At 45.8% G+C, this 25624-nt stretch overlaps 1 protein-coding gene across 1 annotated transcript in view; it reads left to right on the top strand.

Annotated features, from left to right (window-relative positions):
- Nucleotides 1–25624, top strand: part of LOC145410959 (uncharacterized) — a 164388-nt gene that overhangs the window by 29307 nt on the left and 109457 nt on the right. The window contains exon 2 of the mRNA XM_080281014.1: nucleotides 20869–21483. Coding sequence (XP_080137140.1) covers nucleotides 20869–21483 — 615 coding nt within the window. The remainder of the gene's footprint in view (nucleotides 1–20868; nucleotides 21484–25624) is intronic.

Below are 25624 nucleotides of genomic sequence, written 5' to 3'. Positions count from 1 at the left end.
TGGAATCTGGTGGATTGATGGACACCGGGTTAGGGATTTCATATTTTACCCTTGCTTCCGTGAGACGAATTTTTTCAGTTTTGTCCACTTATTGCTATTTACAGATCATTCCATCCAATCTTAGGAAAGGCCTCTGGCACTGAAGGTGTCGATGAAGGCTGTATCTAACACCTCCGGTTTGAGAAAATCTAGCACAAGCAAAATGTAATCACAGCTGGCAAGATTAAACAGAAAAAAAGCGTGATCGTGGTGAACGGGCTAAGGAGGAGGGTGTGTATGATCTCGATTGGAAGTGCGTCTCCTGGGCTGAGTAAAATCGTGTCGAGACAGCGCGAGTAAAATAGAGAGGAGATCGTTGTTTTGAAAACGTTGACTCTCACTACATGACGTTTGATATATTGCTATGTTCTAAGGAATCTAAGGGATTTTTTTAGATTAAGAGACATTTTGGCTACTACTACTACGACTACTACTATTACTACTACTACTACTACTACTACTATTAACTGCACACACACACACACACACACACACACACACACACACACACACACACACACACACACACACACACACACACACACACACACACACACACACACGAAATTTCTGTTTGTTTGTACTGTATATAGTAATCGCTATTTGTCCAGTCGCTTAGCATTCCAAGTCACTCTCATTTAGGCTATTTCCATTTTATGTAGAGCGTCTTAGATTATCATATATTTTTTTCCTCTGATTCCACACTTAATATTCAGTGTGAAGTAATATCCACTAGGAGACGGGAGACGTGTGTGTGTCTGTGTGTGTGTGTGTGTGTGTGTGTGGGACTCTGAATGAAGGTTAATGTCGACAGTTGAGCTTCTTTGTGCATGTGTGTGACGGGTGATTTATGTGCATGTGTATGTGTGTGTGTGTGTGTGTGTGTGTATGTGATTGGGAGGGCGATTGCTTGTTTGCTGTTATATACATACATGCGTACAATCATATATACAGTACCTGCATACACATACCTACAGTGTATACATACCTGTGTGTACACATCTGACTAATCATACTTACACGCTATTCATAAAGTCATGCTCACATACATGGAAATATTTCGTTTGTTGATACATACCTAACACGGGTACACACAAACCCACATGAATATCTACACTCGTACATACATACATACAGTACATACATAGTTGAATATATTGCATAGTTTAAACAGTATACATTCTTCACACGAGACTTATTACCACGCTCACTGTAATAAACCGCTCTCTCTCTCTCTCTCTCTCTCTCTCTCTCTCTCTCTCTCTCGTTTCATTGGTTCATCTCCTTTCTTCCCTCCTTTCCTTCTCGTCCTCGTAACTAATTTTCCTTCCATGTCTTTGCTTCCATTCCCACCTTAACTTTTTCCTTCCTTCTCTCCCCATTTGTCTCTGTTATTTTCTTTTCTGCCTTTTTTCATGTTCATTCCTCGCTACATCGCTTCACTACTGATATCACTAATCCCGGAAGCTTACATGTTTTTAAATTTAAACTTAGGGAGTTAATTTTAAGTGATTTGTAGTTGATATTATCATGTATCGAATATGACACGACTATTTTTGTCTGTGACTTTATATACCGATTTGTAAGAATAACCATATTTTATGGAAATAAATTATTTGAACTTTGAACTCCTTCTCTCCCTCCCCTTCTCTCCTTCCTTCCCCCTCATCTCTCCCTCTTTACTCTCTTTTCTCTCTCTCTCTCTCCTCTGTTTCTCTCCTTTATCTCTCTTATTCTGCCTCCTTCCACACTTCATCTGCCTTCCTCCCTCCTTCTCTCTCTAATTGCTCGTACATCTCAGATCCCTGTCCAGTTATTTCTCTCTCTCTCTCTCTCTCTCTCTCTCTCTCTCTCTCTCTCTGTAATGTTTTTTTTCTTTGCTCCTCCTCTCTTTCCTCTTCCCTCCTCTCTCATATACTCTCCTTTCCTTTCGTTTCCACTCTAGTCTCTTCCGTCATTTATCTTCTCTTCTTTTTCCGCTTCTCTCTTCTCTCCTCTCCTCTCCCTTCTTTTCCCTCCATTCCCCCCCCTCCCCCCTCTCTCTCTCTCTCTCTCTCTCTCTCTCTCTCATTGATCGTCTCAGTGTCTTGCTCCCTAAAACCTCTCGCTCTCACTCACGCTCTCACACGCTGATTCACTCACTTTCTCACTTTCTTAACTCTCTCACCCTGTTATTTAGTCTAACTTTATTGTTAAGTCACTGACACTTATTTACTCTCTCTCTCTCTCTCTCTTACACACACACACACACACACACACACACACACACACACACACACACACACACACACACACACACACACACACACACACACACACACACACACACACACACACACACACACTGTCTTTGGCCATGTGTCTGTCTTCCTATATCTCGTCAGATTTCATCCATTTAGTCATTCGTATAATCTTTTTTTACTCTAGTTTCCTCACATTTAGAAGAATTTAGGCTGAGAGAGAGAGAGAGAGAGAGAGAGAGAGAGAGAGAGAGAGAGAGAGAGAGGGAGGGAGAGAGAGAGAGAGAGAGAGAGAGAGAGAGAGTGTTTGTAAGAATTTTTAGATGCTTAAGACTTTGAGATATAAGGAGGAAATTTTAAGAGAATCAGAAAGTATTTAAGGAGTATGAAGAGTTTGAGTGTAAAGAGCTTTAAAAAGAGCGAATTTAAAGAGCAGTGTAAGCGTAAGATGTGTAAAAATATTATAGAAAATTCGAGTTATTTTTAAGACTGGAGAATTTGAGATATGAGAAAGAGATAGATTTAAATGAGGTCAGAATTATTAGTTTTGAATACATGGAGAACTGAGCATTAAAGAGCTTGAGAGAATTAGAGAGAGCGTGGAAGAAATGAGAGTTAATGTAGGAGAAGAGAGATGTAAGACAGTGTAAGTATCTGAGAATTTAAAGAGCCTGAGAGTTTAAAGAGCTTGAGAGTTTAAAGAGCATGGAAATTTGAAGAGCATGAGAGTTTAAAGAGCATGAGAATGTAAAGAGTGGGAGAGTTTAAAGAGCATGAGAATTTAAAAGAGCAGGAGAGTTTAAAGAGCAGGAGAATTTAAAGAGCTGAGAAATTAAACAGTAGGGGTAATAGAGAAGGTTTTGAGAGCAAGAGAATTTGAGACATTAAAGAGCGTGAGAGAACTAGAGAGAGCGTGAGAATGTAAGATATGAAAGAGCGTGAAGGAATTTGAGCTTGCTTTAAATAGCATGTGAGAGTCGGGTTGAGAGAAAGGGTAACTGAGAAGACCAGAGAAAGTTGGAACAGCCTCTGAGAGCGTGGAAGAGTTTGGCAGAGTTGAGAGAGAGAGAGAGAGAGAGAGAGAGAGAGAGCGGGTGAGAGGCGGTGAGTGTGAACGAAGGCGTGAAAGAGTGAGAGGGGCTATGAATGTATTATGTACAGAGAGAGAGAGAGAGAGAGAGAGAGAGAGAGAGAGAGAGAGAGAGAGAGAGAGAGAGAGAGAGAGAGAGAGAGAGAAGTGTTTTGGTCGGCAATAATTCTTTTTAGTTATAAATACACAGCCTTGATCCCGCCTCTCCTTACCCTCCTTCCCTCCTCCTTCTTCGCTCCTCCCTTCTCTCCTTGTTCCTCCTTCATTCTATCCTCTCTCTCTCTCTCTCTCTCTCTCTCTCTCCTATTCATTTCACACTCCCTTCTCTTTCCCCTTCTAGCAATCCCATTCGTCCCTCTCTCTCTCTCACTCCATAACTCTCTCCTCCCCCCTCCCTTCCCCTCCCCTCCGTTTCCCTCCTGTCGCCTTCCCCTCCCCTCCCCTCCCCTTCTCCTCTCCCCTCCCCTCCCCATTCTTTCCCCTCCTCCTCTCCCTTTCCTTCTCTCTTCCCCCTCCTCCATCTCCCCTCCATCCCTCTATTCTTCTCTCCTCTCCTGCCTCTCGCGTCCCCTTCTCTCCTTTGCCTTCCCTCCCCTCCCGTCTGATCCTTTCTTTCCTCCTTCTCTCCCTTCCTTTATTCATTTCCTCTTCTCTTCCCTTCCCTTCGTCCTCTCTTTCCCTCCTCTCTTCTTTTCTTCTCTTAGCTCCCTTCCCCTCCCCTCCCATGTCATCTCTTCCCTATCTTCGTTCCCCTCTCCCCCCCTGTGATCCTTTCCTCTCCCCTGTGTCCCCGCCTTCTTTCTCCTCCCCTCCCCCCTTTTTTCCCTTCCATCCCTTCCCTCTTTTCTCTCCTCCCCCTACCCGACTTTTTTCCCTCCCCCTCCATTTCACCTCTCCCCTCTCCTTTCTTCCTTTCCACTTTCCCCGTCCCCTAATCCTACTGACTTTCCCCTCGACCTCTCTCCTCCCCTTCCTTCTCTCCAATCCCCTCCCTTCCCTCCCCTCCCCTCCCCTCCCCTCCACAAAAACGAGGGAGAAGGGGAGGAAATAAGAGAGAAATATTCGTGGAAGAGCAATTCATCTCTGGAACCAGTTCATAGGTCAGGAGAGAGAGAGAGAGAGAGAGAGAGAGAGAGAGAGAGAGAGAGAGAGAGAGAGAGAGAGTCTTATCCACCTGCTACTTACATATCACTCACCTGTCACCACATTACAGACATACTCACCTCACACGTCACTACTTAGTCACTAATGATGAGAGATGCTTACCTGCCTGCCTGCCCACCCACCCATCCACCTACCTACCTTCGTCCCTACTTACTTACGGTACTCGCTGTCCTGTCTCTGAGCCGACTTACCGTACCTACCTACCTACTAACCAACCAACCAACCAGCCAACCTACCTACCTACCTACCTACCTACCAACCTCCCTACCTCCATGCCGACGTACCTACCTGCCTACCTACCTACTACCTACCTACCTACCTACCTACCGACCTACCTACCACTTTCTTAACGAGGTGGCGGTGGCTAGGAATCGACTTTTCTTTTTCCTCTTTTGAGCTGTGAGACTCTCCTTTCATCTCTCTCTCTCTCTCTCCTCTCACACACACACACACACACACACACACACACACACACACACACACACACACACACACACACACACACACACACACACACACACACACACTTCCTTTTATTCTTTCTCTTTCTCTGGATTCCCTTTTTCTGTCATCCACGTTCTTGCAATTTTTACCTCCCTCTCTCTCACCTTTCCTTTTTCTCTCTCTCCATTTTCTCACATTCTTTTTCCCTCAGTCTCTTATATTCCTTGTGCTTCATTCATTCCTCTTCCCTTCCTACTCTCAGTGACCTACTTCCTCTTCTCCATCTGCACCCCTTTACACAATCTCTTCCTTTTCTCCTCTTCTCTCCCCTTCTCCCTTCTTCTCCGCCCTCTGTCTTCCTCTTATTCGATTTTCTGCCTCTCACCTCCCTCATTTCTTTCCTCCTGATTTCTCTCTCGCTTTATATTTTTCTCTCTTTTCTGTTGCTCATTCTCATGTACTTGTATTTTGTCTTCGCCGTCTTTCTTTCTTTCTGTCAGTCTACCTATCTATTTGTCTGTCTGTATCTGTCTATCTGTCTGTCTACCCATCCTTCTATCTATCCAGTGAAACATCGGACGCGCCATTCCTCCTCCTCCATTCCTCCTCCTCCTCCTCCTCCTCCTTATTAGTAAAGGAATACCCACATTTTTTCCCTATCAATAAAATTATACGCCTCTCCATCATGTGTCCTGCTGTCACATCTTAGAGAGAGAGAGAGAGAGAGAGAGAGAGAGAGAGAAGTAAAAAATAAGACAGCTAGACAGGTGTTCAGAAGCATAAAGATAAAGCTTAGTGAGAGAGAGAGAGAGAGAGAGAGAGAGAGAGAGAGAAAATAAGACAGCTAGACAGGTGTTAAGAAGCAAATAGATAAATCTCAATGAGAGAGAGAGAGAGAGAGAGAGAGAGAGAGAGAGAGAGAGAGAGAGAGAGAGAGAGGGAGAGAGAGAGAGATGGCAGATAGCCAGACGTGGAGAAAGACGGAAGTAAGAAAGCCTTACACATGGAGGTTTCATCTTCCTGGAAATATGGTTACGAGAGAGAGAGAGAGAGAGAGAGAGAGAGAGAGAGAGAGAGAGAGAGAGAGAGAGAGAGAGTCAAAGGGGGAGATAGGGTGAGTCAGTGGACAAGACCATAGGAATATTAATGGCAAGCTATTAAGTGTGTGTTGCTTCCTAGCATTATTTCGTGTGATTAATCCTACGTTATATCTTCCTCATATTTTTGTTATATATACGTTCACCTTAAGCCAGATATATAATTAATGAAAAAAATATACGCCTTTTTTATCTGTCAAAGCTGGGCTATTCTCACGACTTGAAAATACAAATTCGCGGTTGTCTTATTTTCCTTGAGTCTCCTTGGTTATTACTCAAATAGGTCTTCCAGTCTGAGCACACCTGGCAATGAAATGAGTTGAAATGGATTACTGATCTTTGAGAAATGAAAACAAATACGGACAAGAACAATAATAATGATGATGATGATGATGACTATAATAATAATAATAATAATAATAATAATAATAATAAAGTCGCGTGCCTATTCCAAGTGGCGTTATAAGCTTCGTTGCTCCCGTTTCTTAGCAATTTAGTTTTCCTGGCACGCCTTGATATCTTCTTTTTTGTTTCCTGTATAAATTCTTAGTTCCGGTAGAGTTTTAGCGAGTAAAATACGTGAGGGTATTGTGGTGTGATGTGCAGAATAAATCGCCACGAAATACTCTGTTTCGGTCTGCTTAGTTATTTTGAGTATCTTGTTGTTGTTGTTGATGCTGTTGTTATTTTTTTTTTTGCTGCTGCTGTTGTTGTTGTGGCCCCGGCTCATCTTAAATGTAAACCCAGTGAACTGCAGGCTTAAACTGCCCTTCTGCTGTCCACCTGCCTTCTTTTGAGGGATACGGAAGTAGTTCAGGGACGTTTGCATGATCAGGCAGTGAAGCCGCGTGGTTATATCGGTGCCACCACTTGAAGGCGCCCCTCCTCGGCCTCAGTAACTAAATATTCAAGCTGCCAGGCCTTCTATTTGTACGGTCATGAGACAGAACGAAAAATAATGCGTAGTTTTTGAAGCAGGATTTGGTTCTTTTTATCCACTTTATCTCCTCCTGCTCCTGCTCCTGCTCCTCCTCCTCCTCCTCCTCCTCCTCCTTCTTCTTTTGTCCTTCCACTTTAAGCTGCTTATTTCACCTTTATACAGTAGTGGGAGGGAGGGAAAAGGGAGGAGAGGGAAGGGGATGTCAGGGGTAGGGGTTAAGGTGAGAATGGGTGGAGAGGAGGAGGGGGGAAGGGAGGGGAGGGGGAGGTGAAATAGAGGAGGGGAAGAGGAGAGAAGGAGAAGAGATGGGGTTGGGGAGAGAAGGGTTAGAGGAAGAGAAAGAGGTGAGATAAACGTGAATGGTGGAGAGGATCCGTGAAGGTAAAGATAGAGGAGGTGGGGAGGAGGATGTGGGTGAAGGAGAGAGTGTGGAGAGAAGAGGTGGGGGGTAGGAGGAGGATGAGAGGAGAGGCATGGGATGGAGGGGGGAGCGGGGGCACTGATTTAAAGCTGCCTCCATGACGTAGCTCGGTGATTGAATTTCTACGAGAGCCATGACCAGAGGATGTGGTGGTCTTAGGAGGCTCCTCGGCCTATGCTGTAGAATTCTGACCTACACACACAGCCTTACATAGCGATGTGAGCCACTTTTCTTTAGTATATAATTCTGATCTATACATATAGCTTTTCATAACTGAGTCACATGCCCACACTACAGAATTCTGACGTACCCGGCACTCTGTACATAGAGCCTGACATAGACGTCTAGGTAGCTTTTGACGTCGTACCACCACCACCACCACCACCACCACCACCGTCATCGTCGTCGTCGTCATCATCACCATTACCAGCATCCTACTGCCACCAGCACCAGCACCAGCACTAACATCATCATCATCATCATCATCTTCTCCATTTCTGTTATCACCACATCACACCACCACCATCCTACCTACTGCCTGGGTGACTTACTGACTGGTTGACTGAGTGGGCTGATCAGAGTGTGTTTTGGCGTCATTACTCAGGCAAAGTTTTGTGGCGTTGCGACAGAAAACTCGATTAAGGAAGTTGGCTTATATAGCCTGTCGCTTGGGGATGTGTATATATGTATGTATGTATGTGTTTGTCTGCCGTCTGTCTTTTTGTCTGCCTGTCTGTTTAACCATCTGGCTGCGTATGGCTGTCTGTCTCTGTTTGTGTCTGTCTGTCTGTGTCTGTCTGTCTTCCTGCCTACCTGCCTGCCTGCTTGCCAGTCTCTCTCTCTCTCTCTCTCTCTCTCTCTCTCTCTCTCTCTCTCTATCTATCTATCTATCTATCTATCTATCTTTATGTATGTATATATCGTATTCGAGTATATACATACATATATAAACACACACACACACACACACACACACACACACACACACACACACACACACACACACACACACACACACACACACACACACACACACACACACACACACACACACATCATATATATATATATATATATATATATATATATATATATATATAGAGAGAGAGAGAGAGAGAGAGAGAGAGAGAGAGAGAGAGAGAGAGAGAGAGAGAGAGAAGACTTGCTCACACATTGGCATTCCCAGTTATGGTAATACCACTGTCGTTAGAACTTATCTTTGCATCAGTTTTTGATCAAGGCTTTCATCGTTTGCCATGGATTTTCAGACTGAGGTCAGTGGCAAGATTTTAGAGATACCGGTGTGTATGGTAGGGTTGTAGGTGTGTGAATTTGTGAAGAACTTGGGGTGTGACATTTGCAGAGGAAGAATTCAGGATTTATTAATTTGATACCTGTTATGGCTTCACATTATTATAGAAGACGTAACAAAAAAATAATGACAAGTATGGACTAGGTCTGTTCTGTGCATTTGTTATTTATTTCTCCTATGTAATGTTGTGTTTGAAACCAGCCACTGCAGCCGATTAGAGGTGAACATAAACATTTTATTTCATGCCAGTACGAATCGTCAAATTAAACGAAAGGAACAGAAATTAGGCAAGTTAGCTACATTTCTTCAAGTACTTAGATAATTTTAGCTAGCGTGCATTTCTAAGAGCATTGAGTCAAACAGTTAGCGTAACTACTTAGTAAATCAGGAAACATATAGTCAGCCATCTTTTAATTATAACACGAGATACAGGGTAAGCTGTAAATAGCAAATCACTTGAAACTTACCAGGCGGTATTTTGTGTGTTGTGAGGAGGGCTCATTCTCCTGGTGTGGGCGTGGGTTCGGGGCACGATTGACTGTGATAACGCGCACTGAGCCGTCCCTGTAACACACGGAAAATCACCCTGTGGAGTGCAAGTGGAGCCGTTATATGGACCATCCTGTATGTGTTGCAGCGTAGAGGAAACGGGTAAGTGAAACGTGGGTGGTTAATTCCGTAGACTTCTTTTCGATTATACTCCTGCTCGCCTCGTGTGTGTGTGTGTGTGTGTGTGTGTGTGTGTGTGTGTGTGTATGTGTGTGTGTGTGTGTATGTGTGTGTGTGTGTGAAAGCAGGTGAGGCAATGAAGGAATCTAAGAGAGGTGGTGAAAAACTGAGACAGAAAAATAAGGGATAAAAAAAGTAAGAGTGAAAAAGTAAGAAAGAGAATTTGGAGGAAGCGTGGGAGCGTATGTGTGTCAGAGAGAGAGAGAGAGAGAGAGAGAGAGAGCGTGGGAGGGCGAGAGGGGAAAGGTCACTCATATAGTGGTGAAGGTTCATAGATAGATGGGTGGATAGTCGGATGAATGAATAAGTAGAGATAAATGGATGATAGATGGATAGATAGATAGATAGACGGATAGATTGATAGATAGAGATAAGTAGATAGTTACATATTGGGTGGGTGGATGTATGGATAGGTAGACTCATAAAGTGACAGGTGATATATTGATGGCTGGATAGATAGAATGGAAGGGAAATAGATCCTTAGATAGACACAGATAGATAGATAGATAGATAGATGGATAAACAGATAGAAACGTTGATAGGTAAGTAGTGACTAAGAAGTAGAGAGAAAAGCAAGAGAGTAAGAAAATTAAAGAGAGTGTGAGAGAGGCAGAGTCACTCACGTCAAAAGATGTGATTGGGAAAGGCAGCTAAAGTGGGAGAAAGAAGGAAGAATGAAAGTGAAAATATATGTGAGTGGAAAGAGAGCGTAGGAGGATTTGCGTGTGTGTGTGTGTGTGTGTGTGTGTGTGTGTGTGTGTGTGAGAGAGAGAGAGAGAGAGAGAGAGAGAGAGAGAGAGAGAGAGAGAGAGAGAGAGAGAGAGAGAGAGAGAAGTAGAGAAGCCAGGAAAGAGAAGTGAGAATAGTAAGAAAAACAGAGAAGATAAGAAAGAGATTGGAGAAAGCGCGTAAGTATTTGTGAGCGCGAAGAAGAGGGGTGGGGGTGGGAGGGAGGGAGAAGGGGAAGAGGGGAGGGAAAGGAAAGAGAAGAGAAGAAGGAGGGAGATAAGGAGAGAGAGCGGGGGGGTGGGGAAGAGAGGAGGAAAGGAGAAAGGGAGAGGGAAGGGGGTATGAGGTGGTGGTGAGTGGAAAAGCGAGAAAAAGTGAGGAAAAGAAAGAGAGTTTGAAGATAGCGGGTGAGCTTTTGTATGAGCGACAGAGAGAGAGAGAGAGAGAGAGAGAGAGAGAGAGGGAGGGAGGGAGGGGGAGGGAGGGAGGCAAGCAGGAAGAGAAATGCGGGAGTGTGCATCATAATAAATAAAGTGAAGGTGGTGCGTGGAATTTTGCAAGTGGAGGAAGTGGAAGAGATGGGACGATTGGGAGTAGAGGAAGAATGGAAGGAGGAGGAGGAGGAGGAGTAAAGAAAGGTGTAAGGGGAAAAGACGAAGAAGAAAGACTGTGGAAGAGAGGGAAGGAGAAAACGTGAGAGGAAGAGAAGGAAAGAAAAGAGAGAGGAAGAGATTTAAAAGATCTGAGTGGACGAAGAAGAAGGAAAAGATTAAGGGGGAAAAAAGAATGAACGAAGTTGGGAGGAGGAGATGATGAATCGGAGGAAGAGATGGAAGTGAGAGAAAGGAAGAAGAGTGATATAAGGAAGAGAGAAATGAGGAAGCGAAGGAGGAGGGAAAGAGAGCAGTAGGAGACTGGAAGAAGAGGAGGAGGAGGGAAAGGAATGCGGGAGTGTGGATCATAATAAATAAAGTGAAGATGGTGTTGGGAATTTTAGAAGTGGAGGATAAGGAAGAGGAGGGATAAGAGGAGGAGGAGGAGGAGGAGATAAAGAAAAGGAAGAGAGATTCAAAGAAAAGGAACAGGAGGAAGAAAAAAGATTGGAGAAAAATGGAGATTAGAGTAAGAAAAGTAATGGAAATATTGAGAAAGAGGAGGAAGGGAGGAAGGAAGGAAGGAAGGAAGGAAGGAAGGTAAGAAATTGAAAGAAAGAAGAAGGAGAAAGGGAAATTGAGAGAAAGGAGGAAGAGAAAGATTTTAAAGGAAAAGGAAAGGATAGACTGGATGAGGAGGTAAAAAGCTGGAGGAAAGGAAGACGAGAGAGAGAGAGAGAGAGAGAGAGAGAGAGAGAGACAGCAATGTTAGAATGTAGAGAGTGAGAAATGCGAGGAATGAGAGTTATTTATATTGCATAATTTTTAGATGGCTGAACTGACAGATGGGCGTTTTGTAGATAGACAGATAGATACACGGATAGATAGATAGCTGGATAGACAGACAGATAGGTGAGTGGATGGAAAGGTAGGGAGGTAGGTTGGTAAATGGTCTGTTAGGTTGGTAGGTAGATTGGATGGTTGTTAGGTAGGTAAGTAGGTAGATTGATACGTAGATAGGTAGGTGAGGCATAAAGGAAGCCAAATAAATAGTTATGTGCAGGTAGGTTAACAGGTAGGCAGAGGCTGTGATAGATAAATAGGTAAATGCATAGATAAATCAGTGGTCAGGTAGGAACTTAGGCAGAAGGAAGTTGATTGATGAAGTCGGTAGTCTGATTGGTAGCATGATAGGTAGATAGAATGATTAGTGATTATATAAATGGTAGATAAACTGGTAAATTAATACACTGGTTCAATGGTACCGGTGTGTAGTTAGGTTGGGTGGTAGATAGATAGACAGGCATAGATAGATGTAGGTAGACTGAGAGATAGAAAAACGGTAGGTAGATAAATAAATAGATGGAATGATATGAGGGATCTTACTTTGATAGGTTGCTGCATAAATGTGTGTGTGTGTGTGTGTGTGAGAGAGAGAGAGAGAGAGAGAGAGAGAGAGAGAGAGAGAGAGCCAGGAGCCTCTTCTTTACAGCCTCATAAAAACAGTCGTTAACCTAATTCTAACCCCCCCTTGACCCCCTCCCCTCCCCTTCCTTCCCCTTTCCCATCCCTTTCCCCTTCCCATTCCCCATCCGTCCCCTACTTTTCCCTTCCCCGCCCTTTCTTTTCCCTTCCCCTTCCCCTCTTTTCCTTCTCCCCTCCCATTTCCTCTTCTTCCCTCTTTCTCTCCTCTCCTCCCCATCCCTTCCCCCTCCCCTCGCCACAGGTCTACCGAGGTCAGTAACAGGTCGCTTGGGACTGACCCCTCCTTCCCCTCCCTGGCCCCCCCCCTCACTCTCTCTCTCTCTCTCTCATATCGTCTTTTCCTCTTCCCCCCCCCCTACTTTTCCATTGCTACTATTCTTGTCTCCTCTTTCCTTCTTTTTCTTTTTCATTCCCCTCTTTCCTTCCTTTGCTTCCCCCTTATCTTTAAGATACAGGAACACGCGCGCGCGCTTACACACACACACACACACACACACACACACACACACACACACACACACACACACACACACACACACACACACACACACACACACACACACACACACACACACACACACGCACACACACGCACGCACACGCGCTCGCGTTTCTACATGCGATGTCATTCATGTAATCACTCACAAACACGCACATGAACACACGCACACAGACATCTATACGCACACGCCATTCCATTCACATGATTACTCAAGAGAATCACACACACACACACACACACACACCCACACCCACACACACACACACACACACACACACACACACACACACACACACACACACACACACACACACACACACACTACAACTAATTACATTCTCAGTTGTACGCCTCTTCTTTATGTACGTAACGTGTTGGCATAGGACTAATTATGTCTACGCACACATGACCGTTTAATGGTTTACATTAGGCGCGCTTATGTAGGCTACACATTCCATATCATTAGTACTTGACACACATACGCACATGACACACACGCATACGCACACAAAGACATACAGTATGGCAGACACGAGAAGATATTAGCCTGTGAGAGAGAGAGAGAGAGAGAGAGAGAGAGAGAGAGAGAGAGAGCAGATGGAAATAATGTGAGTGAGGGAAGGTCAGGGTAAGGTCATATCTACCAGTGGGGGAGAACTTGCCTTCATTATTAGCAGGGGTCTATCTCTCTCTCTCTCTCTCCCTCTCTATCTATCTATCTATCTATCTCTCTCTCTCTCTAATTCCTTCGTTTCCTCCTTTATTTTCTCTACCTTTATTCTCTTTTTTTTCTCACTTTCCATTATTCCCCCTTTCCCTCCTTCCCTTCCTCCCTTCCTTCTCTTTACCTCCTGTTCACGTTCTTTCTCTACCTTCTTTTCTCTCTCTCTGTTTCTCTCTCTTCCTGCATATTTCCTTCCTTTTTCTCTCTTTTCCACTCCTTCACCTTTTTCCATATCTCACTTGCTCTTCTTCGTTTCCCCCCTCTACAGTAAGATTTCCCCTCTTCATTGTCTTTCCTTCCATCCTTCCTTCTTTCGTTCCTTCCCTCCCTCCCTCCCTTCCTTCTCTCCTTCCTTCCTGCCTTCCTCTTATCTGGTTCCTTCGCCTTCATTCTGACTTCTTTCTCCTTCAGGGTCATTTTTTTTCCTTATCTTTTTATGCCACCAAGCTTTTCAGACTCTCTCTCTCTCTCTCTCTCTCTCTCTCTCTCTCTCTTTCTCCTCAGTTTCATCTCATTCTGCCCCCACCCTTTTCTCTTTCCCATTTCCCATCTTCAGCTACTTCCTCCGTTTTCCTTCTTCCCTCGTCCTTCCTTCCTTCTCCTTTCCTTCTCCTTTCCTCCTTGCACCCTTCTTTTCCTCCTTATCTACTTTCCTCTCGTTTCCCTCTTCGTTTTCTTTTCCCTCCTCATTCTTCCCTTCCACTCTTCCTCTTTTCCCTTCTCCCATTCCTCAAACTCCTTTCCTGTTCATTTTCCCTTTCCCCTCTCCTTTCTTTTCTCCATTTCTTCTTCTCCCTATTTCTGTTTCCTCATTTCCTTCTCCCCTGTTTCCTCCTTCCATGTAGGCTTTTTTTTCATTTCCTTCACCTCCTTTCTTTCTTCCTTCCTTCCATCTCTGTCACCTCCTTTCTGTCCCTCCCAAGTCCTTACCTTCTTTCCCTCCTTCCTGGTTTTACTCCCTCCCACCTTCCTCTCCCTCTCCTTTCATCCCCCTTTCTGTTCCTCCTCCCCTCCTTCTCCCCCTCTCCCTCCCTCATTCTCTCCCTTCCTCCTTCCTCCCTTTCTTTTTCTTTTCCCCTTCGAGCCCCCCACCCCTTCTGGTCTCCTCACATTATGTTAATTGCTTGACTCGTATGACACACTGAGTATAATTGAGGTCTTATTGTTGCTTGGGGTCCCCTGCCGCACCACACTATCATACTACCAGGACACACCTATCATACTACCAGGACACGTATCATACTACCAGGACACACTTATCATACTACCAGGACACACTTTCCTACTACCCTGCCTCACTGTCATGCTACCCAATTCACTATAACACCATTACATGACCCTGCCTTGCCTCACCACACCACACCACATTACCACACCTCACCAAACCACACTACCACAGCACACCGCACCGCACCACACCACACCACACCACACCACCACACCCTCTACCTCACCACCACACTAGGGCGTGCTGTAAGACAAGGGAAGATCACTTAAGGGTGTTAATGAAAGGGAGGCAGGGGGCTGAGTCAGTTCCCCTGCCTCACCCTGCTTCTCTCTGCCTCTCCCTGTCTTGCTCTGCCTCACTGCGTCGCCTTGCATCACTCTGCTTCTCTAGATGTTGTGCTCAGGATTTTACTAGTTCTCTCTCTCTCTCTCTCTCTCTCTCATCCCCCCTACCTTCCTTCCCTCTCTCCCACCATCTCCTCTCCCACACCCATTTACTCCCACCTCCACTACAGCCAGCCTCTCACCCACCACTTCCTCCCCCTGTACACTCTCTTTCACCTTCCCGGAATTGGCTTACTCTCTTCACACATTCTGACACCTACACCACACCCTCCTACACTCACTGATTTGGATGTTTCTCGCTCTCACTCTCTCCTTTCAGCACCTGTCTTTTCCTGTCTTCCTCATTTTCCTTTCTCCTCGCCTTTCCTTCCCCTTCCTTTTCTCCCCCCCCCTCCTTCCCTTTCCCCCCCTCTCTCTCTCACTCATCCTTCCTACCTCCTTCTCTCCTCTCTTTCTCTTTCCCCATCCTTTCTCCCTCCTTTCGTCATTTGCTCCTCATTTTCCACCTGTTCTTCTTTCCTACCCTTCTTCTCAATAACTGTACACTCGTCTTTCTTCCACTTACTGTGCTCCCAACCACAGTAGTTACCACAGTCACCACACGACCACCACAACAAAAACTGCCACAAAAAACACTGCTACAGTCACTACCGCTACGCAAACAGACAACCCACAGCCACCACCACCACCACCACCACCACATTACCACCACAGCAAAAACTATCCCAAACACCGCTGCTACAATCACTACCACCACACAGGCTGACACCCACAACCACCACCACCACCACCACCACCACCACCACATTACCACGACAGCCACAACTAACGCAACCACCACCAAAACCACTGCTGCAACCATTACCACCACAACCACTAACTCGGTTATCACCACCACCACCACAATCACAACACTTCCACCACAGCCACCACCACAAAATTCACCACATTTGCCACAAACACCACAACTCCTATAAGTACTTCTACCACTTCCAGGAACTTCTTCAACCACAGCAAGTGCCACAAAATTATGCCACACCTCATATCCTCTCACACACACACACACACACACACACACACACACACACACACACACACACACACACACACACACACACACACACACACACACACACACACACACACACACACACACACACACACACACCATCTGGCGACAACAGTGGTACTCATGTAAAATTTAAGCCTAGTCGAGCCTACGTATTCACCAGGCCTACCTCCCATGATTAAGGCGGGGGGGGAGGACAGGGGGGGAAGGAAGAGGGAGGGAGAGAGGGGGAGATGGAAGGGGAGGAGGAAGAGGAGGGAAAAGTGTTAGAAGGAAGGAAAAGAGGGGAAAGGGAAGAGGAAGGGAGGAAGGAAGATAGGAAAGATGGAATGACTGAATTAATGGTGGGTTAGGGAAGGAAGGAAGACGGAGGAGGGAAGAAGGATGGAGAGAGAGAGAGCGAGAGAGAGAGAGAGAGAGAGAGAGAGAGAGAGAGAGAGAGAGAGAGAGAGAGGTGATAGAGCTCACTCCTCTTTCTTAAATTTCCTAGAATAGCAAACTGAAGAGGAGGAGGAGGGGTAGGGAGGGAAAGAGGGGTGAGAGAGGAAGGGAGGGAAAGAAGGGAGAGGGAGAGAGGGACGGGAGTGAAGGGGAGGAAGAGAAGGGGGAAGGGAAACGGAAAGGGGGACAGAGAGGAGAAAGAAGAGAGGAGGAGGGATTTGGGGATGAAGAGGGAAGGAGGAGGAGGAGGAGGAGGAGGAGAGAAAAAAACAAAGAGAAGCAGGAGAGAGAAGGAATGGGAGAGAAAAGAGAGGAGAGGGGAAGCGAGAGAGAGAGAGGAGAGATGTAAGGGATAGGGAAGAACGAGGGATGGAAAGATGAGAGAGAGAGAGAGAGAGAGAGAGAGAGAGAGAGAGAGAGAGAGAGAGAGAGAGAGAGAGAGAGAGAGAGAGAGCATAGAAAGAGAGGTGTGTACATGAGGCTTCTAGGCCAACACTCACACCTGCCCTGTTGACTCTTTCGGTGTACCTGTGGGTGTAGGTGAGTGTGGGAGGGTGTAAGTGGGTGTGGGAAGATGTAGGTGGGTGTGAGAGGGTGTAGGTGGGTGTGGGAAGATGTTGGTGGGTGTGTGAGGGTGTAGGTGGGTGCAGGAGAGTGTCGGCGAGTGGTGGAGGATGTGTATGATTGTATGTGTGTATCGTTGGGTGTAGATAGTTTCAGTGGATGCATGAGAGTGTAGGTTGACGTAGGCTGGTGATGAAAGGTGTACTTGGGTGTAGGAGGGTGTACAACAGTGGGTGTACAGCCACTGGGACTCGAAACGAACTTACACACACACACACACACACACACACACACACACACACACACACACACACACACACACACACACACACACACACACACCATCTGTTTATCTCCCTAACAACAGAATAATTACCTGAAGGGATTTTTCTAGAGATAGCAAAGGAGGCAAGATTGGAAGGAGGGAGGGAAGGAGATGGAGGAAAGAGGGAGGGAGGGAGGGGAGATGGAGGAAGGAGGGAGGGAAGGAGATGGAGGAAAGAGGGAGGGAAAGAGATGGAGGAAAGAGGGAGGGAAGGAGATGGAGGAAGGAGAGAGGAAGAGGAGATGGAGGAAAGAGGGAGGGAGGGGAGATGGAGGAAGGAGGGAAGAAAGAGACAGAGGAAGGAGGGGTGATGAAGGATAGAGGGAAAGAGAGGAAATGAAGGAAGGAGATGAGGTGGACGGAGGGAATTCGGAAGAAGGAGGGAGGGAAAAGAGATGGAAGAAGGAGGGATGAAGAAAGAAGTGGAGGACCTGAAGAAAGGAGGGATGGAAGGATGTATGAAGGATGTATAAGAGAGTGTAAATGGTTGTTCTTACAGGCACCACACCACTACCACAGTCGCCACAACTACCACTACAATCACAGCCATCCCCACTACAACCACTGTCACCAAAAATCTTACCTCTGCCACAGCTAACACCACCATTACCACAACGGTCCCTCACAACCACAGCTACCACAACCACCACTACTATCGCATGTCACATTGTACCTACCACCACACTCGTCACTACCACAAAAAAAAATAATAATAATAATAACTACCACCACTGTTTCAAAAATTCGCCTCATAGCTACCACAAACACTGCATACAGTACACTTCCAACCACCACAACTACCACCACAAAAATCCCTACCACAACCACCACAACTACCAATTTTCCAGGCCTTTAATTAGAGTGATTACCACATTCTGAGGCAGAGGCCGTGAAATACGTGTTATGGCTCCTGTACTCATCCCCCCCCCCTCTCTCTCTCTCTCTCTCTCTCTCTCTCTCTCTCTCGTTTTTCCTATTATCTCTCCTCCTCCTCATCATCATCATTATCATCGTCATCATCATTATGCATCTCCTGCTCCTCCTTCTCTTCATCTTCTTCCTCCTCCTCCTCCTCCTCCTCCTCCTCCTCCTCCTCCTCCTCCTCCTCCTCCTCCTCCTCCTCTTCCTCTTCTCACCCACGTAACATATATTTAGTCTACCCGATAACTACTTTAGCTCACCAGATAAATTCATTACTAGTCAGTAGGCCTACGGTTAACTTATTTGTTTCTGTCTGTCTGTCTGTCTGTCTGTCTCTCTCTCTCTCTCTCTCTCTCTCTCTCTCTCTCGGCGTTCCATTTTCCTAATTGCAGTATATTTTTAGACTGAAAATTTCGTCTTGTCTGGTAATGATTATGATGTTGATGATCATGACGATAATCATCATCATCATCATCAGTATCAGTCATCATCATCATCATTAGCATCATCAAAATCCTCTCTATGTTCAGTATGTATCAGTCGACCGTTTCCTTAGGTACCCATTTATATTTCTCTCTCTCTCTCTCTCTCTCTCTCTCTCTCTCTCTGGCAGCGAGTGAGAGAGCAAGAGAGTGCGTGTGATAGGGTGTTAATGAAGGAATCAAGGTGTGTAAATGAGAGCAAGGCTGTGAGATAGTGAGAGAGAGATCCTGAGAAATTGAGGTACCGTAGTGTGTGTGGAAGAATGAGGGAGTGAGATAGTGTGTGAAAATGAGATAGTGTGAGAGAGTGAGTCGCCTAACTGAGATCAGAATAGTGAAAGACAGGGAGACAGTCAGCAAGAGAAATAGAGAATTACGATAGAGACAGTCAGAGATGAAGGGCAAGGGGAATGAGAGAGAATTGAGATAGTATGAGATTGAGTAAGGGAAGTAATGGGAATAAATTTAGAGATAAGGAAAGTTTGTGAGGTTGAGAAATTGAGATAGTGAGTACAAATATACGAGACGGTGAGAGAGAGATAGCAAGCGAGAGAGTTAGGGCAGATTGTAAGTTTAAGAGATAAAATAATGATGAACAAGGGAAGACGGTGAGAGTAGGGGAGAGAGAGAGAGAGAGAGAGAGAGAGAGAGAGAGAGAGAGAGATGGACAGGTACTTGGTGTATAGGATTAAGGAAGTGAGATAATTAGAGATAGAGGTGTTGAGCGAGGGAGACAGTGAGAGTGAGTTCTAGCTTTTGACTGAGTGAGCGAGTGAGGTTTGAGTGAGTTGGAAGTGTACCGTATTAGAGTGAGTGAGGTGTGAATGAGTGAGATGTGAGTGAGGAAAGAATGAGTGAATGGGAGAGTGTAAGAGAGTAAATGCAGGATGAAAGTGAGTATGTAACAGAGTGAATGAGAGCGAGTAACAGTGTGAATGAGAGTGAGTGAGTATGTAACAGAGTGAATGAGGGCGAGTAACAGTGTGAATGAAAGTGAGTGAGTGAGTTCCGTATGTAACAGAGTGAATGAGGGCGAGTAACAGTGTGAATGAGAGTGAGTGAGTGAGTATGTAACAGAGTGAATGAGGGCGAGTAACAGTGTGAATGAAAGTGAGTGAGTGAGTATGTAACAGAGTGAATGAGGGCGAGTCACAGTGTGAATGAAAGTGAGTGAGTGAGTTCCGTATGTAACAGAGTGAATGAGAGTGAGTGTGATGTCACTGAATGAGGTAAATAAGTGAGTAAAGTAAGCATACATTAACGCAGCTTGTAATTCTTCCCACGCCTCACCTTCATAAACACAGCCACGAAATTCCTGTTTATGCTTTACTAAACCTTGAGAAACGTGAGCTGTGTTTATCTCATTAATTTACTCACTTTACTCCTCCTTTGCTGATGCGTTACTCATCTCAATCACTCACTTATTCTGTCACCTCTGTCATACTGTTATTCATTCACCCACTAACTCACACATTTCGTAGGGTAATATCTCTTTCTGATTCATACCTCACTCATTCACTGACCTCCATAGCACTTCTTCGTGACTACTAGCATATTCCAGTGTTAATCTCCTGTTAGAGCTCAACATTCAAGATAGATAGATGGCTATTTTACGTCAGTGTCATACAAGAAGATAGTGATATGTTTTGTGCAGAATGAATCGCTAAAGAAAATGTGTTATGGAATCCCCAGAGCTATTTAGAATATAACTCTATTAAGGAAATTATAGTTCCGTCCCCAGGTCCCAAATTTTCATCCATCTGCACCTTTTGTGTTGCTGTGTTATGTTTTGTAGTGATATTAACAACGTCTTCTTTCATATTACAGGATGCTCAACGCGGTGTACTGGAAGGCGTAGTATCCCTGATGATATGTGATCTCATAGTTATGGTATGCTTTATCTATTATTTATTCTGTTATGTAGTTGTGTGCCCTTATGCTATGCCATTTAGTGCTATTAATGGTGTCGTTCTTCTGTCTTACAGGATGGTCAGCGCGGGGTCTTGGAAGGTCTGGCTTCAAGATACGCAGACCAGTTCAGCACACACTACCAAGACGTGTTCGACCATCTGGATCACTTGAGGCAGGAGGCGTGGTCCATACTAGTCCACAGGGGCAAACTACCACCGCCATCACCCACCACAACTACCACAGCTACCACAATACACAGGTCCAAGGGCTCTCCAACCAGCCACAGGGGAAAGGGATCACCTACCAATGTTTCTAGAAGTAAGGTACCCGTGCAACCATCTCCAACCACAGCTACCACCATCTCTGAGGACAACACGCCTTCTCCTACCACAACTACCGCAGTTCGACCCCACGAGGACCAGGAGGTCTTGGATGACGGTGGTAGTGGTGGTAGTAGCAGCGGTGGTGGTGGTGGTGGGGTGGTGATAGTAGGTGGTGCCTCCCATAGACAACAGTTACAACAGTTGCAACTACAACAACATCACCTGCAACAGCAACAGAGCTCCTCCCAGACCTCCTCTCACTCCTCCTCCCCTGAGCATGGAGGAGGAGGAGGAGGAGGAGGAGGAGATGCACGGAGGAGGAGGTTCTACGATGATCAGCCAATTTACGTTCCAGGGAGATATAACGTAAGTAAAAAAAAAAATATTAACAGTATTTTCACCTTAACTTGGCCTAGATTTTCATTCATTTGTAGCTTATTTCACGTAGCTCTGTGCAGAATAAGACATTGCTACAGCCGTTTATACTTTTCACAGCACTTCTTCGTGACTAGCATCATATTCTAGTGTTACTCTGTTGTTAAAACGCAGCATTCATGATCGATAGTTGGCGATTTTGGTCCATGTTAAAGTGAAAAGAATATGGTATTGTATAGTTTTTTTTTTTTTTTTTTTTCGTGATTCCTCTCACCCCATGTCTTTGCTGGAAACAGGGATGATGCGATGATTATGATGATGATGATGATGATAACGATGATGATGATAATGATGAGGGTGGTGGTGGGATGGTGCGATGATGATGGTGATGATGATGAAGAGGGTGGTGGTGGTGATGATGATGGTGGTGGTGGTGATGATGATGGTGGTGATGGTGGTGGTGGTGGTGATGATGGTGACGATACCGATTATGATTATGGTGGTGGTAGTGATGATGATGATGATGATCTCCGGTTCGAATGGGCAGGAAAAAGAGCGAAATATTATCCCAGCTGGTGAAATTATTTGATTCAAAAAGGAAATTGCCGCGACTTTCCCTCTTCCATCAGAATAAAGTTTGTGTAAAGTTTAAACTCGACCTGTGGCGATATAAATCTCTCTTATATAAGATTTTCCCCACGCCAATCTTATTTGACTACATACCTCCCTGCAGAGAGAGAGAGAGAGGGAGAGAGAGAGAGAGAGAGGGGGGGGGAATTTGCCCTTCTCTTCCCCTTTTCCTCTTCCATCTTCCTTTCGCTTCTCACCTTCCATTCCCTCTTTCATTCCCCTCCTTGTCCCTCTCCGTCTTCCTCTCTCTCTCTCTCTCTCTCTCTCTCTCTCGCTCGCTCTCTCTCCTCCCTTCTGTCTCTTCCCCTCTCCTCTTTCTCTCCCATTTCTCTTTTCTCCCCTTCTCCTTCTTCCTCTCTCCCCTCGTCCGTCCTTCCACCTCCCCTCTTTCCCATTTCCCTTCCCATCCCCCCCTCTCTCTCCCTCTCTTTCTTCCGATCTGTCTCCTCCTCCTCCTCCTCCTCCTCCTCCTCCTCTTCCCCACCGTAACTTCACACAGTCGACCTAAAACACTGAAGCAATTAAGCCAAAAATTATCACGAGAGGTTGAAAACTCCCACAGGTCAGTTGTGTGTGTGTGTGTGTGTGTGTGTGTGTGTGTGTGTGTGAGAGAGAGAGAGAGAGAGAGAGAGAGAGAGAGAGAGAGAGAGAGAGAGAGAGGGAGGGAGAGAGCATCAAAGGGAGGAATAGAAGAGTAGAGGAAAAAGAAAGGATGTAGTACGAGTAAATGATGACAAAAGAGGAGGTGAAGAAAGGAAGAGAATAGAAGAGAAAGGAAAACAGAAGACAGAAGAGAAGGGAAGGGAAGGGAAGGAAGGAGAAGGGACAAGAAGGGAGAGAAAACAGGTAGGGGAGAGATAGTGAAAGATAGAGAGAAAGGGGAGTGAAATATGGAGAGGGGAGGGGAGGAAGGGAGACAGAGTGGAGGAGAGGAACGTAGGTAAAGATAGATGAGAGAGAGGGGTGGATAAAGATAGAATGGGAGATGGGGGAGGAGAGGAGAGGAGAGGAAGGAAGAAAGAGAAGAGGAGGGGAAGGAAGGAAGGAAGAGAAGAGGAAGGGAAGTAAGTAAAAGCAGAAAGAAAATGATTAGGTATTAATGGATTAAGGAAATTAAGAAAGACGAAGAGAAAGATGAAATAAAGTACGACTGAAAGAAGCGATAGAAGAAGACAGAGAATGAAGGAAAAGAAAGAAGGAAATAGTAAGGAGGAAGAGCCAAGTAAAGTGGGAGAAAGTAGCGCAGCCCAGCCCAGTTACTCAGTTATGTCAACACTGAGATTAAGAGTCAAGATGTCTGCTCGTCCTGCTGCTACTGGTGTGGCTGGTGTAAGTGGTATTGCTGGTGTAGGTGGTGGTGTAAGTGGCGGTGTAAGCGATAGTGAGGTGGTGTAGGTGGTGATTTAAGTTGTAGCGATAGTGAGGTGGTGTAGGTGGTGATTTAAGTTGTAGCGATAGTGAGGTGGTGTAGGTGGTGATTTAAGTTGTGGTGGTGAATGATTTAAGTGGTATTGTTGGTGTAGGTGGTGGTTTTGTTGGTGTTTTTGTGTCCTCAGGCTGATCTGAATGTGAACTCAGTGGGCTGCAGGCTGACACTGCCCTCCTGCAGCCCACTATCTTTCTTTTGGGGGACAGGGAGGGTTTTGAGAGACATATAACCGGGCAGCCATACCACTCAGTCATATCAGTGCCACCACGTGAAGGCGTCCTTATCCAACACCTAGGGGGGGGGGATAGGAATGAATAGAGGATAGATCGAGTGGGGAGTGAACAGAATGGACAGGGAGTGTTGTGGAGTGGGGTAAAGGAGAAGCATGTAGTGAGAGGGAGTGGAAAGGAATAGGTAGGAATGAATGAAGGGAGTGGAGTGGAGTGGTTAAGCAGTGAAGTGGAGGCAAGTAGTAGGCAGGGAGTGAGGTGGAGTTGGTATGACTGGACAGAGAATGGGGGTGGAATGGGGTGGACTTATAATTAGGGAGTGAGGTGGAGGTATAAATGGGGCGTGAAATGGAGAGGAGTAGACGTATAGCTAAGGAGTGGGCTGGAGTTGTAAATGGGGAATGGGATGGAGTGGGGTGGAGTTATAAATAGGGAGTGGGGTGGAGTGGGCGTAATGAGGAGGCGGACCACTCTGGCTCTTCACTCCGCTAAGAGCAAATTACCTACCTCGATTTTTATGCTCGGCCGAGTGGGAGGCGTGGTGATGGTGTGGTGTGGTGGTGTGGTGGTGGTAGTGGTGTGGTGGGATAGTGGTGGTGGCGTGTTGGTTTGATTGTACCGTAGTAGATGAGAACGGGATGGTTGCTTTTTGTGTTGGTTGTGGCCTTGATGGTGGATGTTTATGATAGTGGTAGTTGTGGTTGTGGTGGTAGAGGTGATAGTCCTGATAGTTTTTGGTGATTGTGGTTTTAATTGTGCTAGGAGTATTGATGATAGTAGTTGAAACTGTGGTGGTGGTGGTGGTGGTGGTGGTGATGGTGGTGGTGGTGGTGGTGGTGGTGGTGGTGGTGATGGTGGTGGTGGTGATGGTGGTGGTGATGGTGGTGGTGGTGATGGTTATGGCACCTTTTTATGACGTAGGTAGTGTCTGGAGTTAATATCAAGCGCGCATGCCGTAATGTAGCAGAGGTTCATGCATTCCTGCAATTCTGTTCTGTTCATACTTTTCCTATCTCCTTTCCTTGCCTCACCCCTTCACACTTTTCCCTCCCCCTCCACCTCTCGCTCCCTCCCTCCCTCCCTCCCCTTCACACTTCTGTCTTCCTTTCCCACCCTTTCCATCCATTTCACACTTGTTCCTCGCTCTCCCTCACTCCTCCCATTCATTTCACACTTTTCCCTTCCTTCTTCTCGCCTCTCCTTCCATTCCCCCACATTTTTTTCCCTCCTCCCACCTCCTCTCCTTCTCACCCTTTCAAACTTTTTCCTCCCTCTCCCACGCTCCTTTCCTCTCTCTCTCATACCCTTTTTTTCCTATCCTTACCGACCTTTCACTTCCATCTCTCATCTTTCATCTACCCTCCTCTCCTTTACCTCCAATCCCATCCATCCCCTCTCCCCTTGCTCTTCCCTTCTCTGCCTTTCTACCTTTCCCTTCTCACCCCTTTCCTCCCTTCCTTTCCCCCTTCCCATTCTCCCTTTCCTCCCCTCCACGTCGTCAGGGCCACAATATTACATGTCTGCTTGGCCTGTTATTCTTCTATCTATCTATCTATCTATTGCCAGACGCCTCAATCCCGTTTGGGGTGGCCACAAACAAATCGCCTCCAAGTCGCCCTGTCCCCCGCCATTTCACTGCCCTGCTCCCAACTCACATCCCCCTCTCCCATATACCTCTCCACCCCATCCCTCCATCTCATCCTCGGTCTCCCCCTCCCCTGTTATTCTTGCTGGCATTAATTTATGACACTCCTGCAGATGCCTTCCAAAATTATTGAGGAAAAACCAACAGCATCATGGGTTTTAAGTTGCTGTGGTGGTGGTGGTGTTGGAGGTTGTGTGG

The sequence above is a fragment of the Coenobita brevimanus genome, chromosome 87, assembly GCF_032717465.1.
Source record: "Coenobita brevimanus isolate Jiangsu-jjx chromosome 87, ASM3271746v2, whole genome shotgun sequence".
In the NCBI taxonomy this organism is placed as follows: domain Eukaryota; kingdom Metazoa; phylum Arthropoda; class Malacostraca; order Decapoda; family Coenobitidae; genus Coenobita; species Coenobita brevimanus.
Note: the sequence above shows the minus strand (reverse complement) of the source record. Positions and strands in the feature narration are given on the sequence as shown.